General features: G+C 48.2%; 1 protein-coding gene across 3 annotated transcripts; it reads left to right on the top strand.

Moving 5' to 3' along the window:
* Nucleotides 1-1,597: 1,597 nt before the first annotated feature.
* LOC309327625 (cleavage stimulation factor subunit 2-like) lies at nt 1,598-14,840 on the top strand. Of its 3 annotated transcripts, none has more exons than XM_081836959.1 (15): nt 1,598-1,757; nt 2,809-2,887; nt 3,594-3,763; nt 3,877-4,013; nt 4,675-4,794; nt 4,923-5,120; nt 5,471-5,585; nt 6,466-6,510; nt 8,011-8,070; nt 8,507-8,648; nt 9,129-9,298; nt 9,724-10,163; nt 11,205-11,330; nt 12,676-12,812; nt 14,322-14,840. In XM_081836959.1, exons 1-14 carry the CDS (start codon nt 1,700-1,702, stop codon nt 12,796-12,798), a joined length of 1,983 nt encoding a protein of 660 aa, XP_081693085.1. In that variant the 5' UTR covers nt 1,598-1,699; the 3' UTR covers nt 12,799-12,812; nt 14,322-14,840. The 3 variants fall into 3 exon arrangements, with proteins under 3 accessions (XP_081693085.1, XP_081693086.1, XP_081693087.1); XM_081836960.1 differs by having other exon boundaries at nt 5,474-5,585; XM_081836961.1 differs by lacking the exon at nt 8,011-8,070.
* The last annotated feature ends 628 nt before the right edge of the window (nt 14,841-15,468 follow it).

The following is a 15,468-nucleotide window of genomic DNA, read 5'->3' on the forward strand; positions in this document are numbered from 1 at the left end:
GGAGGAGGAGGAGACCATTTTCAGGTGACCTGGTCTTGAGAACTAGTGTGGTGGAGTGGTGAGTGTGTTGGATTAGGACCTGGGAGATCAGTTTTCAAATCCCCACTCGCCCATTCAGTGTTTACGAACAATACCTTTATATTTTTATTTATTTCTTAAGGAGCTCAAGTTGTTCAAAAACGTGCCTTTGCATTAAGGACTCACCCCAACTCCTCAATAATTGTGATCCTATGTATTCTTGACTCAGGAGTAAGTCTTAGTGGACATATTTCTAAGGAGACATGCAGAGGAGCAGACTGCACATTTCTTAATAGATACTGTGCTAGAAGCATAGCCAGGTGAAGAAGAAAAAAGAAAGGACAGTGATCCTCTCTGATGAGAAGCTACACCTGCCAATACTCTCTCTTTCTTCTTATATGGACAGTCTACTCAAGGTCCCTCAGCCCTACTGAGCTCTTCCTGGGTGCCTCCATTCTTGGTTGCCATGGAGGCTGCTAGAGAGGAAGACAGCAGCAGGTGGAGCCAAAGACAGGCAGAGCCAACTAAATATGGTTTTGTCCCGATTCTGGTACTTGCCAATACGGAGAAGGAAGCCAACAGCCAATGCCCGGACTGAGTGTTAAGGGAGGGGGGGATCCACATCACGCACCCAATACACATCACAATGGGGGTGCTGCCGCGTTCTCTTCAAAGAGCCACAGTTTTCAGCACCCTTAGCGAACTACAGTCCCCAGGGCTCCTTATGGAAAACCATCAGGGGCTTGAAATGTATGGTTTCTGGCATAGCTCAGTCGGTATAGAACGAGACTCTTAATCGCAAGGTCGTGGGTTTGAGCCCCGCGTTGAGCAAAAAGATGCCCTGCACTGTTGCTGAGGGCTGGACTGGATGACTCTCGGAGTCCCTTCCGACTCTACCAGCGGCTGCCCCTTCGCCCTGATGGCGCAGGGCTCCATTCATGCCCCAGACGACCCCTCGGTGAAGAAAAGGCTGCTGCATCTATAGCAGCCGCAGAGGAATTTCACTCGTGTCTTTTGAGTCCACTTCCACGCGGGACACATTAAAACCTTCCTTAATAAAACAGCGCAACACCCAAATTCTTCCCCTGCCACAAGTCACGCGCGCGCGCCGCTCTCTCTCGTGCGGCCATGGCACACTCTCGAGCAGTTGCAAAAGGAGACAGGAGCCCTTCCATCTTTTCGGACTCGTTGTCTGGTTGCTATGGCCACCGCCCTTTAGCGAGGCCCTAAAGCCGCCATGTTTGTTGGGGGCAAACTACTCGAGCCTCATTTAATGTTGCACACACGCAATGAAAGACTGCCTGGTCCAGACCGCGACGTTAATAGCCCCACTTTTTATGTCATTCCGGGGAGCGCCTGAAAGGCAAAACACACGGAAGCTATTTCAGAAGCTATTCCCCAAAGTAGACCTAGGAAAAAAAACGCACCTCTCCAACCCCCGGCCAAAGAAACAGCAGCTATGGAAATCGGCCTGCCTCCCCCCCCCCCACCCCGCACCAAAGCGCCGGGGGGCGCGTGGGAGGGAAGAGAACAGGAAAACGTTGTATTAAAACATCAATGTCAGGCGCTGGGCTGGAGAGGCGGAACGAACGTTTGCGGGTTGTGTTGCTGGCCGGAGGGGGAAGAAAGGGACCCCACAAGAAGAAAGGAGGAGGCGTTAGCAAGTTGGAGCGGGAGGAAGATGGCGGGGCTCTCCGTGCGGGATCCCGCCGTGGACCGGTCCCTGCGCTCCGTTTTCGGTGAGGGCGGAGCGGGCGCGGGAAGAGCACCCCGCTCAACCCCCACTTTGGGAAAGGCGGGGGAAAGTAGGTGGGGGGAGGAAAGGGTAGGAGAGAGAGAGAGAGAGAGAGAGAGAGAGAAGGCGGAAAGGGGGCGGGGGAAGGGGAAGGAAAGGTAGAAGTGGAGGAAGGAAGGAAGGGAGGGATGGGAGAGGGAGGGAAGGGAGATTAGGAGGAGTAGGGAGGAAGTTTGGGGTGGGAAGAGCAGTGGCTGCTCTGGCTCTTTCCCACCTCCCCTTTACTGTACCTCCGACTCCATGGAGAGACTCCGTGCACAGCGCTGTTCTGTCAACTCTAGTCCAGCTTTGCCAGAGTTGGTGCCTTTCAAACATTTTGGGCATTAGCTCCCAATACAAATCCTAGGCATTATAAGGGAAACTGTGTTTGCCTCATAGCACATAGTTTTGCCAAAGTTGTGCTGCCTGAAAAGACTACCCAACCTGCCATTTCAAGCTGTGCATTGCAGTGGGAGATCAGTAGTCATGGGCAATCTTTCTTCCAAGGATGCTTCCAAAGACTCTCTTAAGTTTCCCTTGTACACTGCTATTGAAAGAAACAGTAGAACTAAGTTCCTTGTTGTTGATTATCATTCCCTCATGTATGCTGTTCTCCATGTGCTTAGCAAATATTGTAAAGTATGTGTTGGGATGGCCTACAGTTTGCTTGCTACGTCATTGCCTTCAAATGCATACATATTCTAACGCCTCTTGCCTAAAATTGAGAGTAAACTTTGTAAAAGCTGGGCAGTAACACGAGATGATCTAGTGCTCAGGGCCTAATTTGGGTTTCTTACTCTTTGCTGGAGGATTGGTTCTAATTAAAATACTTCAAAACTCTGCTTAATCAGTGCCTTCAGTAATTGAGACTGGGAAACAAATAACCAACACCAAAACCATTTTCCATTTCCAAATTCCTGATGGAAGATGTATGCCTTGACCTATGTTTGAAAAGATGTCCCACTTATTCCAGTAATGCTGCTGATGCTCACAATCTGCTCCCATCTCTCCAATAGTGGGGAACATCCCATATGAAGCCACGGAAGAGCAGTTAAAGGACATTTTCTCAGAGGTTGGGCCTGTCGTCAGTTTCCGGTGAGACATATGCCTGTTAGGATTTCCTGAATCAGAGAAGCTGAGTCTGAAGGGCTGAGAAAGCTGGATGAGGATGTGGCATGGGTGGTGGTGGTGGTAGATACTAGGGGATCTTAAGTCAGGGGTGGGGAATCTTGGCTGAGAAATTTAACTGAGAAGTATTAAGCACTTTGTATGCAGAAGGTCCCACCTTCAGTCTCTTGCACTTCTCAGTCCAACCTGCCTCACATAGTTGTTGTGAAGATAAAATGGGTGGGGTAGCTATGTATACCAAATTGAACTCCTTGAAAGAAAGGTGGAATATAAATATTACAAACCTCCAATAAAATGTTAAGGTAGCACAGGGATGAGGAATCTGTGGTGCTCCAGAAGTCATTGGACTCGTATCTCCCATTTGCCATAATCCCAGTGGTCAGAGATGATGAACGTTGCAGTCCAAGAACATCCAGAGGGCAACAGGTTCCTTATCCTTGAGATATCATATGCGGGGGAAAGCTTTTGTCTCTTTGAGACCCTGGAGAGATGCTTACAGTAAATAATACTGAACTGGATAGACAAATAAACTAACCTGACTTAAGGTAGCTTCCTATATAATAGGACAGTATATAGCCAGTTAGCCCCTGATCCCCAGTTTTCACGAAACCCTTTCCCCTCCCTCTCTTGCCTTTCTGCTCATTATAGTTTGTTTTCTGTGCTTGTTGGCTAGATTGGTGTATGACCGAGAGACGGGCAAACCAAAAGGTTATGGCTTTTGTGAATATCAAGACCAGGAGACGGCACTCAGTGCCATGCGGAATCTGAATGGACGTGAGTTCAGTGGGAGAGCCCTGCGTGTGGACAATGCAGCCAGCGAGAAGAACAAAGAAGAGCTGAAGAGTGAGTCTGAAGGCCTTGTGGAAGGGGGGGGGGCAGCAGCTGCCATGTGCTGCCACTCAAGGTGTGCATGACAAGGTGAAGATCTCTGGTTCTAACCCAATCTTCTCTACTAGGCCTGGGCACTGGGGCCCCCATCATTGAGTCGCCCTACGGAGACCCTGTGAACCCTGAAGATGCTCCCGAGTCCATCAGCAGGGCTGTTGCCAGCCTCCCACCAGAGCAGATGTTTGAACTGATGAAGCAGATGAAGGTCAGTGGACAGTATGGCAGAGAGCAGTCAAGCCAAGTGTTTAACAGCTCACCTGGTAGCAGCCGTAAGTGGCTAGGAGGTTCATGTAGGCTAGTCTTTCCTCTCCAGTCCACACCCATTTCTCACTCTAGGTGCAAAGAGAATAAAGCTTATTTCACCACGACTAGCACAAACCAAAACAGTCTTACGTAGGCATGGTGCAGCACTCCATATCACCTTCAACCTTCCACTTGATAAAAAATGGTTGGTTGGTTTTAACTGCGCTGCTGAGAGGCTCACCCATAGCTTGCATTTTCATACTGGTTGCAGAGGAGAAGGCTTCCCTGTGGCTACCAGAGATATGAAATAGTTTCCCACGTCTTCTCTCGAGTTTATTTGTGTGTTTCTAATTGTGAACTGCCCTGAGATTTTTGATGAAGAACAGTTTATTAATAATAATAATAGCCTGGACTTGGGAGAAATGCTCTATGCCCTCTCCCAATATTGCTGAACTACAGCTCTCCATCATCCCTGCCCATTGGCTGTGCTTGCTAGGGCTAATGGGAGTTGCAGTTTAGCCACATTGGGAGGGCCAAATGTTCTCCACAGCTGCTTTAAATGCTGGGGGATTTCAATCCAGCTGCCCTGTGTGCTTTCCCATCCTTTCTCTTCCTCTCTCCAGCTCTGTGTCCAGAACAGTCCTCAGGAGGCTCGGAGCATGCTGCTGCAGAACCCTCAGCTCGCCTATGCCCTGCTGCAGGCCCAGGTGGTCATGCGGATTGTGGATCCGGAGATCGCTCTGGTATGCTTGCGACATCTCTTGCCTTGGGGAAGCGGGGTGGGGGGTGGGATGTTGCCCCCGAGGTGGGGCCATGTGTTTCTGCAACATAAACACTTAATAGGCTTTACTCTGCCATTTCCCTTCCCTAGAAAATCTTGCATCGGCAGACGACCGTCCCAGCTCTGATTCCAAGCGGCCTGCAAGCGGGTCCAGGACAAGGGCCTGGGCCTGGGCCTGGGCAAGGTCCCGGGCCTGGACCTGGACCCGGACCAGGGCCTGGTCCTGGTCCTGGTCCAAATGCACAGATGAACCAGCCAAACGTCCCCTCCTCCCAGCCACAACCAATAGTAAGAGTTTGTTGCTTTGAGTAGAATCTTATCCCTTGCTCTGTGGGCTGAGTCTTATTTCCCAGTTGTAAATGATACGCTAGTTGTCTATGTCACAATCTGTTGATGTCCTTTCCTATTTGTTGTTTTTATGATGGTTTTAGCTAAACCTTTATTGAACATGAATATATCTGTTATAAATAATTTGATAAATTTCATAGAGTTTTTATTAGTCCTTTATTAGTAGCTATATTTGTTGTATTAGCATTTAAATGGGTTAATAAAGTAGGGACAAACTTAGGACCAGAAATCAATTGCCCACCTGAGTCAGAATAAGGCCTCACAATCTGTTTTCATTCCCTCTTTCCAAGCAGGGGGGTATGCATGTCAATGGAGCCCCCCCTATGATGCAGCCACCCATGCAGGGAGGAGTGCCAGCCCCAGGGCAAATGCCAAGCTCTGGCCCTGGCCCTTTGGCTCCTGGAGGTGAGTTCTTCTCTGTGGGTGTGGGTGTGGATCTTTCCCAACATCTATAATTGATTTGGCAGTCATAATTTTTGACTCAGGGTCTCTGGGTTCCAGGGATAAGGAGATACAGGAAACCTCAGGGCAGGAAAGGGCTGAATTTGGCTACACATGGCGAGAAGTGGAATCAAGGATGGCAACATTGGAAGACTATAATCCTGTTCACACGTAACTCTGGGTCAGCACCAGTGAATGTCGAACATCTTAAGAAACATGCATAGGGTTAAGTGGTTTAGCCAGGATGAAAATTGAGATAATTGGTGTTGATAATATTTAGTGATCTGATGTGGATGATAGCAATACAATTTGTTTATTTTCATTTTCTAACATTTAAAAAAACCCTTCTTTCTTGGTTTTATTTTATTTATCTTTGTCTTTTGCATGCCTTGCTGGGCTTTCACTTTGCTGTTTTAAATCAGCTTTTTATTTAACAACTCATCTGACAACGCAGGCATTCAAGAATTCCATGCGAGGGAGCAAGAGAGCTAGAGGAGGAGGGATGGGTTGCTCACATCCTCCCTCCTGCAGCCCACTTCTGTGCTAGGTATGGGAGAAGGAAAGCCTCTTTCTCAATGGAGAATGCTGGAGGAAGAGGCATGGTAGAATGCTTTTTTCCTTCTCTTCTTTCAGTGGCCTTCTAGGAAAATGAGGCTTTCCTTCTTTCCACATCCAGCATGGAAACACAGGCTTCTGGTCTGATAGTGGACTAGTAAACATAAATAAATTGCAGGGTACTTGTTGGCTTGTTTGCAAGACTGGTTTTGAATCCCTGAGTCTCCCAGCACATCCCCATAATCAACCCAGTGCCTCCTTTACTTAACACGGCTCTTTTTCTCCCCAGGTGGCATGCCAGGAGGTGGCCCGATGCTCTTGGAACGTGGTCAAGGTAAAGCATATGGCTGCCTTCTGTCACTTAGCCAGCAGAGGGCGTCACTCCTTGAAATGCTTCCCACTCCCTCCTTTTTCTTTCATACAAAGTTAATGGGCTTGCTTTGTTCTGGTGGTGGAGGCCAAGGGGTTTGTGTGTGTGTGTGTAGATGTTGCTGCATGTTTGTTATTCCACTTGGTTGCACTGAAATGTACCTCTGGTTCTGCAGCAAGTAACAAAACATCCTTTTGGAATTGCCTTTTTGAGCCAGCCTGCAAATCCCATTTTAGCCCTTAGGCTCCAACCTCCAGGTGCTCCCAGAAGCTCATGGAGCTGATGGACATAAAGAAACAAGTCTATTTTTTGCATTTATTTATTACTTTTTCCTATCAGGTCCCAGGGGCAAGTTGTAGTATTATTCTCAGTAATAACTGGTTGAGAAGGAGAGACCAATAGCCCAGCTCTGAGTTCAGTAGAGCTTATTCTCAGTAAGCCATGCAATGGATGGCATCTTTAGTGAGCTTTGTTGCTAAGTGGGGGGACAGGGTTTGTACCTGTGTTTCTCATGCTCAAAGAGTCCCCATTCGTATTTGTTATATAGCCTTTTTTTGGCCTGATTCACACATAAAGCTAAGCCATAGTTTACTGTGTGTGTTGTGTGTGAACCCTGTCCAGAAGCTGAGCGATAGTTTCTTCACTGTCAGCAAACCACTATCTGGAGCTATGGGTTTTTTTAAACTATAACTTGGTGTTATGTATGAACCCAGCACGCTTCCTCTTGGGTGGCTGATGCAGATCACCACCAAAAAGGAGGTCCAGATAAACACTGAAGGATCAATGGATGCCCCCAGTCAGGGGAGAGAATGGGACAGTTTCTTTTATGTGCTGCTCCTAAGAAGGCTTGGCTACAAGCAAGAGTCTTGTTACTGTTTGCAGCTATGTGGCCCCTAATGTCAGTAGCACTGAGAACTATATCAAACTTTTATGTATAGTTATTCTGAGTCCAAAGATCAACATAAAATGACCAGGGGGGAAATACACAAAAGTCTACTTTGCAATTGGAATAAAAAGCTACCATGCATGAAGACTTTCAAGAAACAGAAACACAAAGCATTACGTTGGCTGCTGTAATCAGGAAAACATTTACAACCGTACTTTAAAACTTGCTAAAGTTAACATACTAAAACAGATTAAAATTGCCTCAACTTTCTTAGTCATCTGGATAGGCTTGTCTAAACAAGAAGGTTTTAGCAGGCGCGGAAAAGAGGACAGTGAAGGCCTATTGGCTTGACATCAATAGGCAGGGAATTCCAAAGTGTAGGCACTGCCACACTATGGAATCATATTCTGAGGGGGTGGTCCCTCCTTTCATTTAAAGGGAAGTGTCTCCAGAGCTGTTCCAGAAGAAGAGGAAGGGGCACTCTAGGCAGGTGTGCGTCTATGCACATGCAGATGCAGCAAGTGCACCTCCTGTTGATGTGTCTGCGCTTTCTCTCTCTCTTCCTGCTGCCGGGCCAGGGAACCTGCAGCTCTCTCCCGTGGGACCTGCCAGGCCTTCCTCTATTGAGCGAGTACAAGGTACCTATAGTTGCGGTTGGCTCCCCTTGCTCATTGCATGCCCTGGGGGGAGTATGCAAGACAAGGCCTCTGCTTACTTTGGGGGTGTAGGCCACATGGCTCAGAGTGGTGTGGGACATGCTGTCGTGGGGAGAGGGAGAAACGCCATCTTTGTGCAAGGAGGCTCCCTGTTGCAGGTTCGTTTGATCACCTGGCCTCCTCCTGTTGTTAACAAAGACTTGGGGTGGCAACACAAGTGTTGAGTATGTGGCAGGCAATTCAAAGCCTGGAGCTTTTGAAATTAACCCATCTCTCTGCAACTGCATCTGTGCATACGTGCCCTCTGTGAAGCTTGACTTTCCCCCTCTTCTGTCTCAAGTGAAGCCAGTGCTCACAAAGTGGAATCACACTTTTCTCCCATGATTTTAATTCCCCCTGCCATCTGCCTTCCCAACAGTGCCCATGCCGGATCCACGGGCCCCCATGCAGCGTGGCCCAATGCCAGCTAGTGGTCCACCACCCCGAGGCCTTCTGGGAGACGCCCCAAATGATCCACGTGGGGGAACTCTGCTGTCAGTCACTGGAGAAGTGGAACCCAGGTAGGCAGAAGGGCCTGGAACTTCTAAAGTGGGTGTTAATAATAATGGTAGGCTATTGGTAGCCCGGACTGCTTCCATTAATTCTAAAAATACAACTAGGAAGCAACTGTGTCTCTTCCTCTGGGGTCCTGGGGACTTGCCACAAGGGGAAGCTGTAGTCCTGGTGGTTTGTTGCAGGTCTGTCTGAGTTGCGCCTCTGTATTGCAAGTGGGAACTCTCACAAAAGAAACAGGAAGGTAGCAAGGCTGGAACTCTTCTGCCGGCCCTCTTCTTTTATGTGTGCACAATGTTGTTTTGTTGCAGTGCATATTTTTTTTTGTAATGCAATAACATTTGAGCCTCCTACTTGCCTCTTGGAAGGAGGGGGTGAAGTCCAGGCAGAGATTGTCTCACCTTGTTTGCTGTGTGAGAAGAATGGAAACTGGGTTTTGATGTCTTTTCTCCTCCTCCACCCCCTTCCCTTCCCATCCTCTTCTGCAGGGGTTACCTTGGGCCATCGCACCAGGGGCCTCCTCACCAGGGGCCGCCCATGCACCACATGGCTGGTCATGACAATCGTGGGCCGCCCCCCCACGAAATGAGAGGTGGGCCAATGGGAGAACCGAGGCCTTTGATGGGAGAGCCACGAGGTCCCATGATGGACACCCGAGGTGAGAGACGGTTTCAGGGTCAAATGAAAAGGGACGTTTATTTAATGCCAGCGGTATAAATCCCAGCACAGTAAAGGATCCCTCAGGGGAGTGATATATGAAATGAATAGCAGTTAGTGTTTTGTTGCCCTTTGTAGCAGATGCAGATAATAAAATAACTTGTTCAATAAATCACACAATAACAAATAGAAATAATTATACAAGTATACCATGTTCTAGAAGATCAAATTGTATCCTCGCCCCAAAGCAAAACTTCCCCGGCTACAAACCCTATAGGCTACAAACACACACAAAATCAAGCCACAAAAATGTTAAAAATCAAACTGGTACAATCAGTTATTTAATTCTCCCTAACTTGGGCAAGTAACTCCCAGGTTTGCTTCTCCGTCTATCAGATGTGTTAAGTTTGATGGTCTTCAATGCAGGTGGAAGAGATCCAAGGGGAATGGAGCCCCGAGGCATGGATGGCAGGGGCATGGAGCCCAGAGGAATGGAGCCCAGGGGAATGGAGCCCAGAGTGATGGATGCCAGGGGCATGGAACCCAGAGGGATGGAGCCCAGAGGAATGGAGCCCAGAGTGATGGAAATGCGGGGCATGGAACCCAGAGGAATGGAATCTCGTGGCATGGAGCCTCGTGGCATGGAGCCCAGAGGCATGGAACCTCCTCGGGGCATGGAGCCCAGGGGGATGGAGCCCCCCAGAGGCATGGAACCACCCAGGGGAATGGAGCCACCCAGGGGGATGGAACCCAGAGGCATGGACTCTAGGGGCCCTGGTCCCAATCCAAGGGGTCCAATGACTGGAGGCATTCAAGGCCCTGGACCTCTTAGCATGGCATCCACTGTCTCGCAGGGGCCTCGACAGGTATGTGGGGCAACCGTGGTCTGTTGCATTTTCACTGAGAGGTCCTTGTTGCCAGTGCAAGGACAGCCTCAGTTGGTCATGCCAGCCGATTGACATAACAATCCAATCTCCAAATGGAGGTGGGAGAGGGAGGGAGAGAGGAATCTTCATCTTGAATGCTTCCCCTAGTTGGTTCCTGACCAAGACAGGAAGTGGCTTCAGGGTTGACTGATCGCTTAGATAAAACTCTAGACCAGGGTTTCCCAAACTTGGGTTGCCAGCTGTTTTTGGACTACAACTCCCATCACCCCTAGCTAGCAGGACCAGCAGTCAAGGCTGATGGGAAATGTAGTCCAAAAACAGCTGGAGACCCAAGTTTGGGAAACCATGCTCTAGAGCAAGGATGGGGAACTTGCGCCCCTCCTGAGATTGCTGGACTCCAGCTCTCATCAGCCCCAGCAAAGTTTGATTGGTGATTACTAGATTCATAGTCCAGCAACATTTGAAGGTGGGGAGTTGTGTCACAGGTTCCCAACCCCTGTGCTGGATGGAAAGGCAAACACTCTGGCCAGCCCTGTGCCTTTGCAGCAGAGAACAATTCCTAGTGCAAAGCTCAGAACCCAGCAGTATGAGAGATCATTAGAGAGAGCTGAGTCCTTAGCTGGGGAGCTGACTGTGGAAATTAGGGATTCTCTCCTAATACTCTACCAAGCTTTTCCTAACAGTTATACTTAATCCTTTCTAAGTCATTGGCTGGAAAATCCATGCATTGGGGAAGGGAGCAGGAGTGGTGATCTATTTCTTTTGAAGTTGTGGTCGGAAATTATATTGGCTGTGGTTAGTGAATTGCTACCGGCCACGTCCCCATGTGCTTTTCTAATCAAAGGCTTGCTGTCTTACTTTTCCCATGGTTCCCCCCACCCCCCCAGCTCAGTGTTCATAGCTAGTGCAGCTAGTAGGACCTGGAGCTGCTTTCAGAGACCCTGTGAATGTTACCCATTTGCATCCATGTGACCAAGGAGGGGGCAATACATTTTCAGAAATCATTCTTTGTGTTCACAGGTGCCTAACATGCCTGCTGCAGCAATGCAGGCCGGAGGCATGCCAGGACCAAGCGTACAAGCAGCTGGCCAGCCTGGAGGGTTCAGTCCTGGCCAAAACCAGGTAACACCCCAGGATCATGAAAAGGTAAGCCAAACATTGTTGCCTTCTTTGAGTTCTCCATTAAAGAGGCAAGCAGTAGCGGTCAGCAGGACAGGGTGGCAGCGCTTACATGATCTCCCATCACAGGGGAGGTCAGCGTAGTTCAGATGCACTGGTGGAGCCAATCCTGCACTCCCACCAGTGTGCCTCCACCTCATCACCCCTTCCTCCTAGGACTCCCCAGTAGCACCAGTAGCAAGAGGCCAGGAAAGTGCTGCTGGCCACTGCTGGAGGCAAAATTGGTGGCAGTAGGAGCAAGGTGTTTTCAGTGGTGGCCTCAAGGCTCTGGAACGAGAAATGGTTGTAGAGTGCATCCCTCAACGTACAACACAATGTGCTTTGCAGATCTTTTCAAACTAGCTTTTGGCATGTAATATGCTGCCCGTGTGTGGTTATTAGTATTTTTTTATTTTTTAGTGTAATTCAATTGCCAAGTCCTTTCTAGGAAAAAAACAACAATTGGTCTGAATACACCTGTCAGAGCTGCCTCTAGGTCCCAGCTCACAGAGGACCAACGCCAGGCTGATGTTATGTACAAAAGTCTTTATTGAAGTTTAATTTCCATTTCAAAGCCAGAGCGTGCAGCCCTATGTCTAGACTCTAGATCGGCGAAGTCCCGTCTGAGTCTCCGCCCCTTCCACACCAGTTTAAGATCCTAGCCCTGCTCCACCTCCTGCGCTGCTCTCTTCTCCTCTGGGTCCTCCTGCCCTCTGGGGCATTGCCCTTTCTGGACTCTTCCGACGCTGAGTCGCTTAGCTCCTCCCCCTGCCTCCGGCGTGCTTTAGGACCCGGTTCCCAATCCTCACTCTCTGCTGTCCCGCGCTCCTGTACATTTGAACTTGCTTCTCGCGCCAACCCAGTGACCTTTCTCCTAACCGTTACACTACTTCTATCACTGCTTCCCTCTTCCGTGACACTGGCCGGATCTGACCTCCCTTCCGTTGTCCGACTCTCCGAGGGAGGCGTGGTAGACTCTGCCTCGTCTCCTCTCCCTGGTGGGGAAAGCACTGGCCCCGATGCCTGGGACTCTTCCCCCCCACTCTGCTCTGGTGGGGAAGCTGGTCCTGATTTCCAACTACTGCTCTGGGAGTCCCTGCTGCCCCCTTGCTCCTGGGGCGTTCCCCTTGGGACCCCCCTGCCCTTGGCCACTGGCGCTCCCTTCTGTGAATCTTCCGATTCGCTGGAGAGGCTCATGGAATCCCTCGGACCACTGTCCCCTCCTACGCTCCCTTCGGATTCCTCCCCCTCGCTCTCCATCTCCCATCTTCCCTGTGCCTCAGCTCCTGAGCCCCTGACAACACCCTTTTCAGTTTTTCTCATCTCTTCATAGGCCGCACTCATCATGCAGGTCCTCCAGCTGACGGCAGACCAGATAGCTATGTTGCCTCCAGAGCAAAGGCAGAGCATCTTGATCCTGAAAGAGCAGATACAGAAGTCCACCAGTGCCCCTTGATCTGCACTCTCTGGGTAAGAGGGGAGCTGAGAAATGGTTGTTTGGCAGTCAGATTAAATCAAATAAGGAATATTTGGTGTTATGTTGGAGGGGGTGCCAGGAAACTGGGAATTATGGCCACATGTGGCGGGGGTGTAAATACTGCAGTTTTTCTGGCAAAGGGTGTTTAAGGAGATAACAGAAATCATTGGGTTAAAGTCAGGCATCCCTAACCTTCGGCCCTCCAGATGTTTTGGACTACAGTTCCCATCATTCCTTACCACTGGTCCTGTTAGCTAGGGATCATGGGAGTTGTAGGTCAAAACATCTGGAGGGTCGCATGTTGGGGATGCCTGGGTTAAAGCTGACTGAAAGTCCAGAGTTAGCATTATTATCAATTTACGATGGGGTGGAAGATTCGCAGGCCATGAAGGACTTGCTCACAAATTTATTGATAGCTTCATGAATTATGATAGCTAAAAAGTGGAAGGGGCAAGCAGAATATAAAATGGGAGAACGGTATAAAGAGGTGTGGGATATAGCTTTTAATGATAACTTAACATGCGTCATTAAGATAAGATGGGGAATACGCAGGAGAAATTATTTTGAGGAGATATGGAAGGTGTTTGTAGAATTTGTACTGTTAAAACAGAAAGGGGTCAAACCATCGCAAGAGGTGTTGAAATTTTGGGAGGTTGTGTAGTTACAATGGAATGCTCTGGGTGGTGGGGTGCACAATTTATTCTTATTTATTTATGATCATTACTTTGTCAAAAAAAAAAAAAATTGTACTGGCCAGGCAGCTCTAGTTCTCTCAGAGTAAACAAAGTGAGAAACCTTCATTGCCTTCTATTTCCAGTGCTGTGCTCTCCAGTCAAAGCCCACCAAAATAAAGGGAGGTGTGCAAGCACACCCACCCACCCCTGCTCTCATCTTCTCCTGACCATTTCAATGGTTCTTGTACAGGAGAAGGTCTTGGAGCATTGTGCCTTTGGGGGGGGGGGGAGGTTGGGCCCGCGGTCCCAGATTTCTATGAAGGAACAGCAAAGAGGCGCAGTTATTTAATATGTCTCTGCTGCAGCAGCGTGTTTCTGTTGCACTTCTGCAGGAGCTTTCATATGGGGGAAACTATGCTGGAAGAGCCCAAGGAAAATGATGGCAGGCACGGAATAGAGGCATGCTGGCTGTAAAAGATCTGGTGGAGAGTCTAGCCAGCAGCCTGAGCAGAAGCAAGGCACCACCCCTGACTTCAGGCAGCTGCAAACCAATGCATGCCCAGACTTTTTCACAACCTTCTAGGCCGAGGCACCTCTCAGCACTCAATAGTGCCTAATTGCACTGATGTCCTTCACAAACTTTTGCCAAGTTCTCTGCAGTTTTAACTCTTGCCCCTTGTTCCACCAGTTCTGAGTAGGTTGAAAAGCTGTTTCCCCGTCTGCTTTCAGGGATCCACCTGAAATCCCCATTTAGGTGTTTTTCTGCAGGAGATTGGTGTGATGGGAGCACAGTCCCACTTCTTAACAGAATCCTCTTTGTTTTCTTAGGTTTCGAAAGTTGCCTAAGATATGTTGAAAATGGCGCTGAAGACTACTTGGATGCCCTTTCCTTTCCTGAGCCTAGAGCAGAATTTTATTTCAATTTATCTTGTTCAGTTCTCCCCCTTGTTCTGTTTACTTCCAGATTAAAAACTTTTCCTGGATTTGAGTGAAACCCCCATGGCTTTATTGTACAACTGCATTGCACTCACTTCATCAGTCTCTTCTCCCTGTTTCTTGCAGGGCAAAGATCAGCTTTGGTCTTCACAAAGCCATTCTTTCTCTTTTTTATAGTGTATTTATTGATTTTCATAAACATGGGAAAATACAAAAACAAGAAAAAAATGAAATATGCTGGGGGGGGGGGGAGAGAGAAACAACATAGATTACAAAAAGACAAGGAGTTGCCAAAATATTTTCATTCCAGAATAGATGCTCTGTTGATGCATATGTATTGAAGGCAGATGATAACATGTGTGGTTTTTTTTGGTCATTATGTAAGAAATAAAAAATTCAGATAATTCTTCACATTGTCTGTAGTCTTATTTTCCTTCTAGCCTGCAAGATCCATTCTGTGAATAGCTTTCTAGTAAAGGATTTCCAGTTCTCAGAAATGACCAGTCTGGCTGCAGTCACAAAGTGCACAACAAGAGTCTTGGAAGGTGTTTATAACAGTTGAATTGAGCCTGAGCAGCTTGTTTTGGATCAAGTGATATGTCATATTTTGCAATATTAACAATGTCAAAAAAGAATTTTAAAAAGCATAAGGACATTCCCACCATATATGGGCAGTATTGGCCTGGGTTTGCACATCCCTTCCATCCCTTTTACACTTCCTCTTCCCAAAATTCTGCACAGTATGCCACATATGAATAAGTTTCAGCATAATTTCTTTTACGAATAAAAAGATTGGTTTCACAATTGGAGATACCTACATAACATACCTCCCCACCCCCCAATCAATAATGTTTAAATCAGCCTCCCAGCATTTCCTCAAGTCACCAGTGGTGTAAGACAGAATCTTACATGGTTTAGAGCAGAGCTTGCCAAACTTCTCATGTTGGTGACACACGTTTTAGACATGTATCGCTTTGCAAAATGGTAATTCAGTTTTGCATCATTTTGAAACACCGTAATTTAGTTTTACTAGGAAACC

Source organism: Podarcis erhardii (assembly GCF_964252035.2).
Source record: "Podarcis erhardii genome assembly, chromosome: 13".
Taxonomy (NCBI): Eukaryota; Metazoa; Chordata; class Lepidosauria; order Squamata; family Lacertidae; genus Podarcis; species Podarcis erhardii.

What these genes read in the sequence shown, in the direction of transcription:
- LOC309327625 (XM_081836959.1), top strand. Translation starts at nt 1,700, where the DNA reads ATGGCGGGGCTCTCCGTGCGGGATCCCGCCGTGGACCGGTCCCTGCGC. An exon ending in GCTCTTGGAACGTGGTCAAG is followed by an intron (nt 6,511 to 8,010) that starts GTAAAGCATATG and finishes CTGCCGGGCCAG; the next exon opens with GGAACCTGCAGCTCTCTCCC. An exon ending in CTCTATTGAGCGAGTACAAG is followed by an intron (nt 8,071 to 8,506) that starts GTACCTATAGTT and finishes CCTTCCCAACAG; the next exon opens with TGCCCATGCCGGATCCACGG.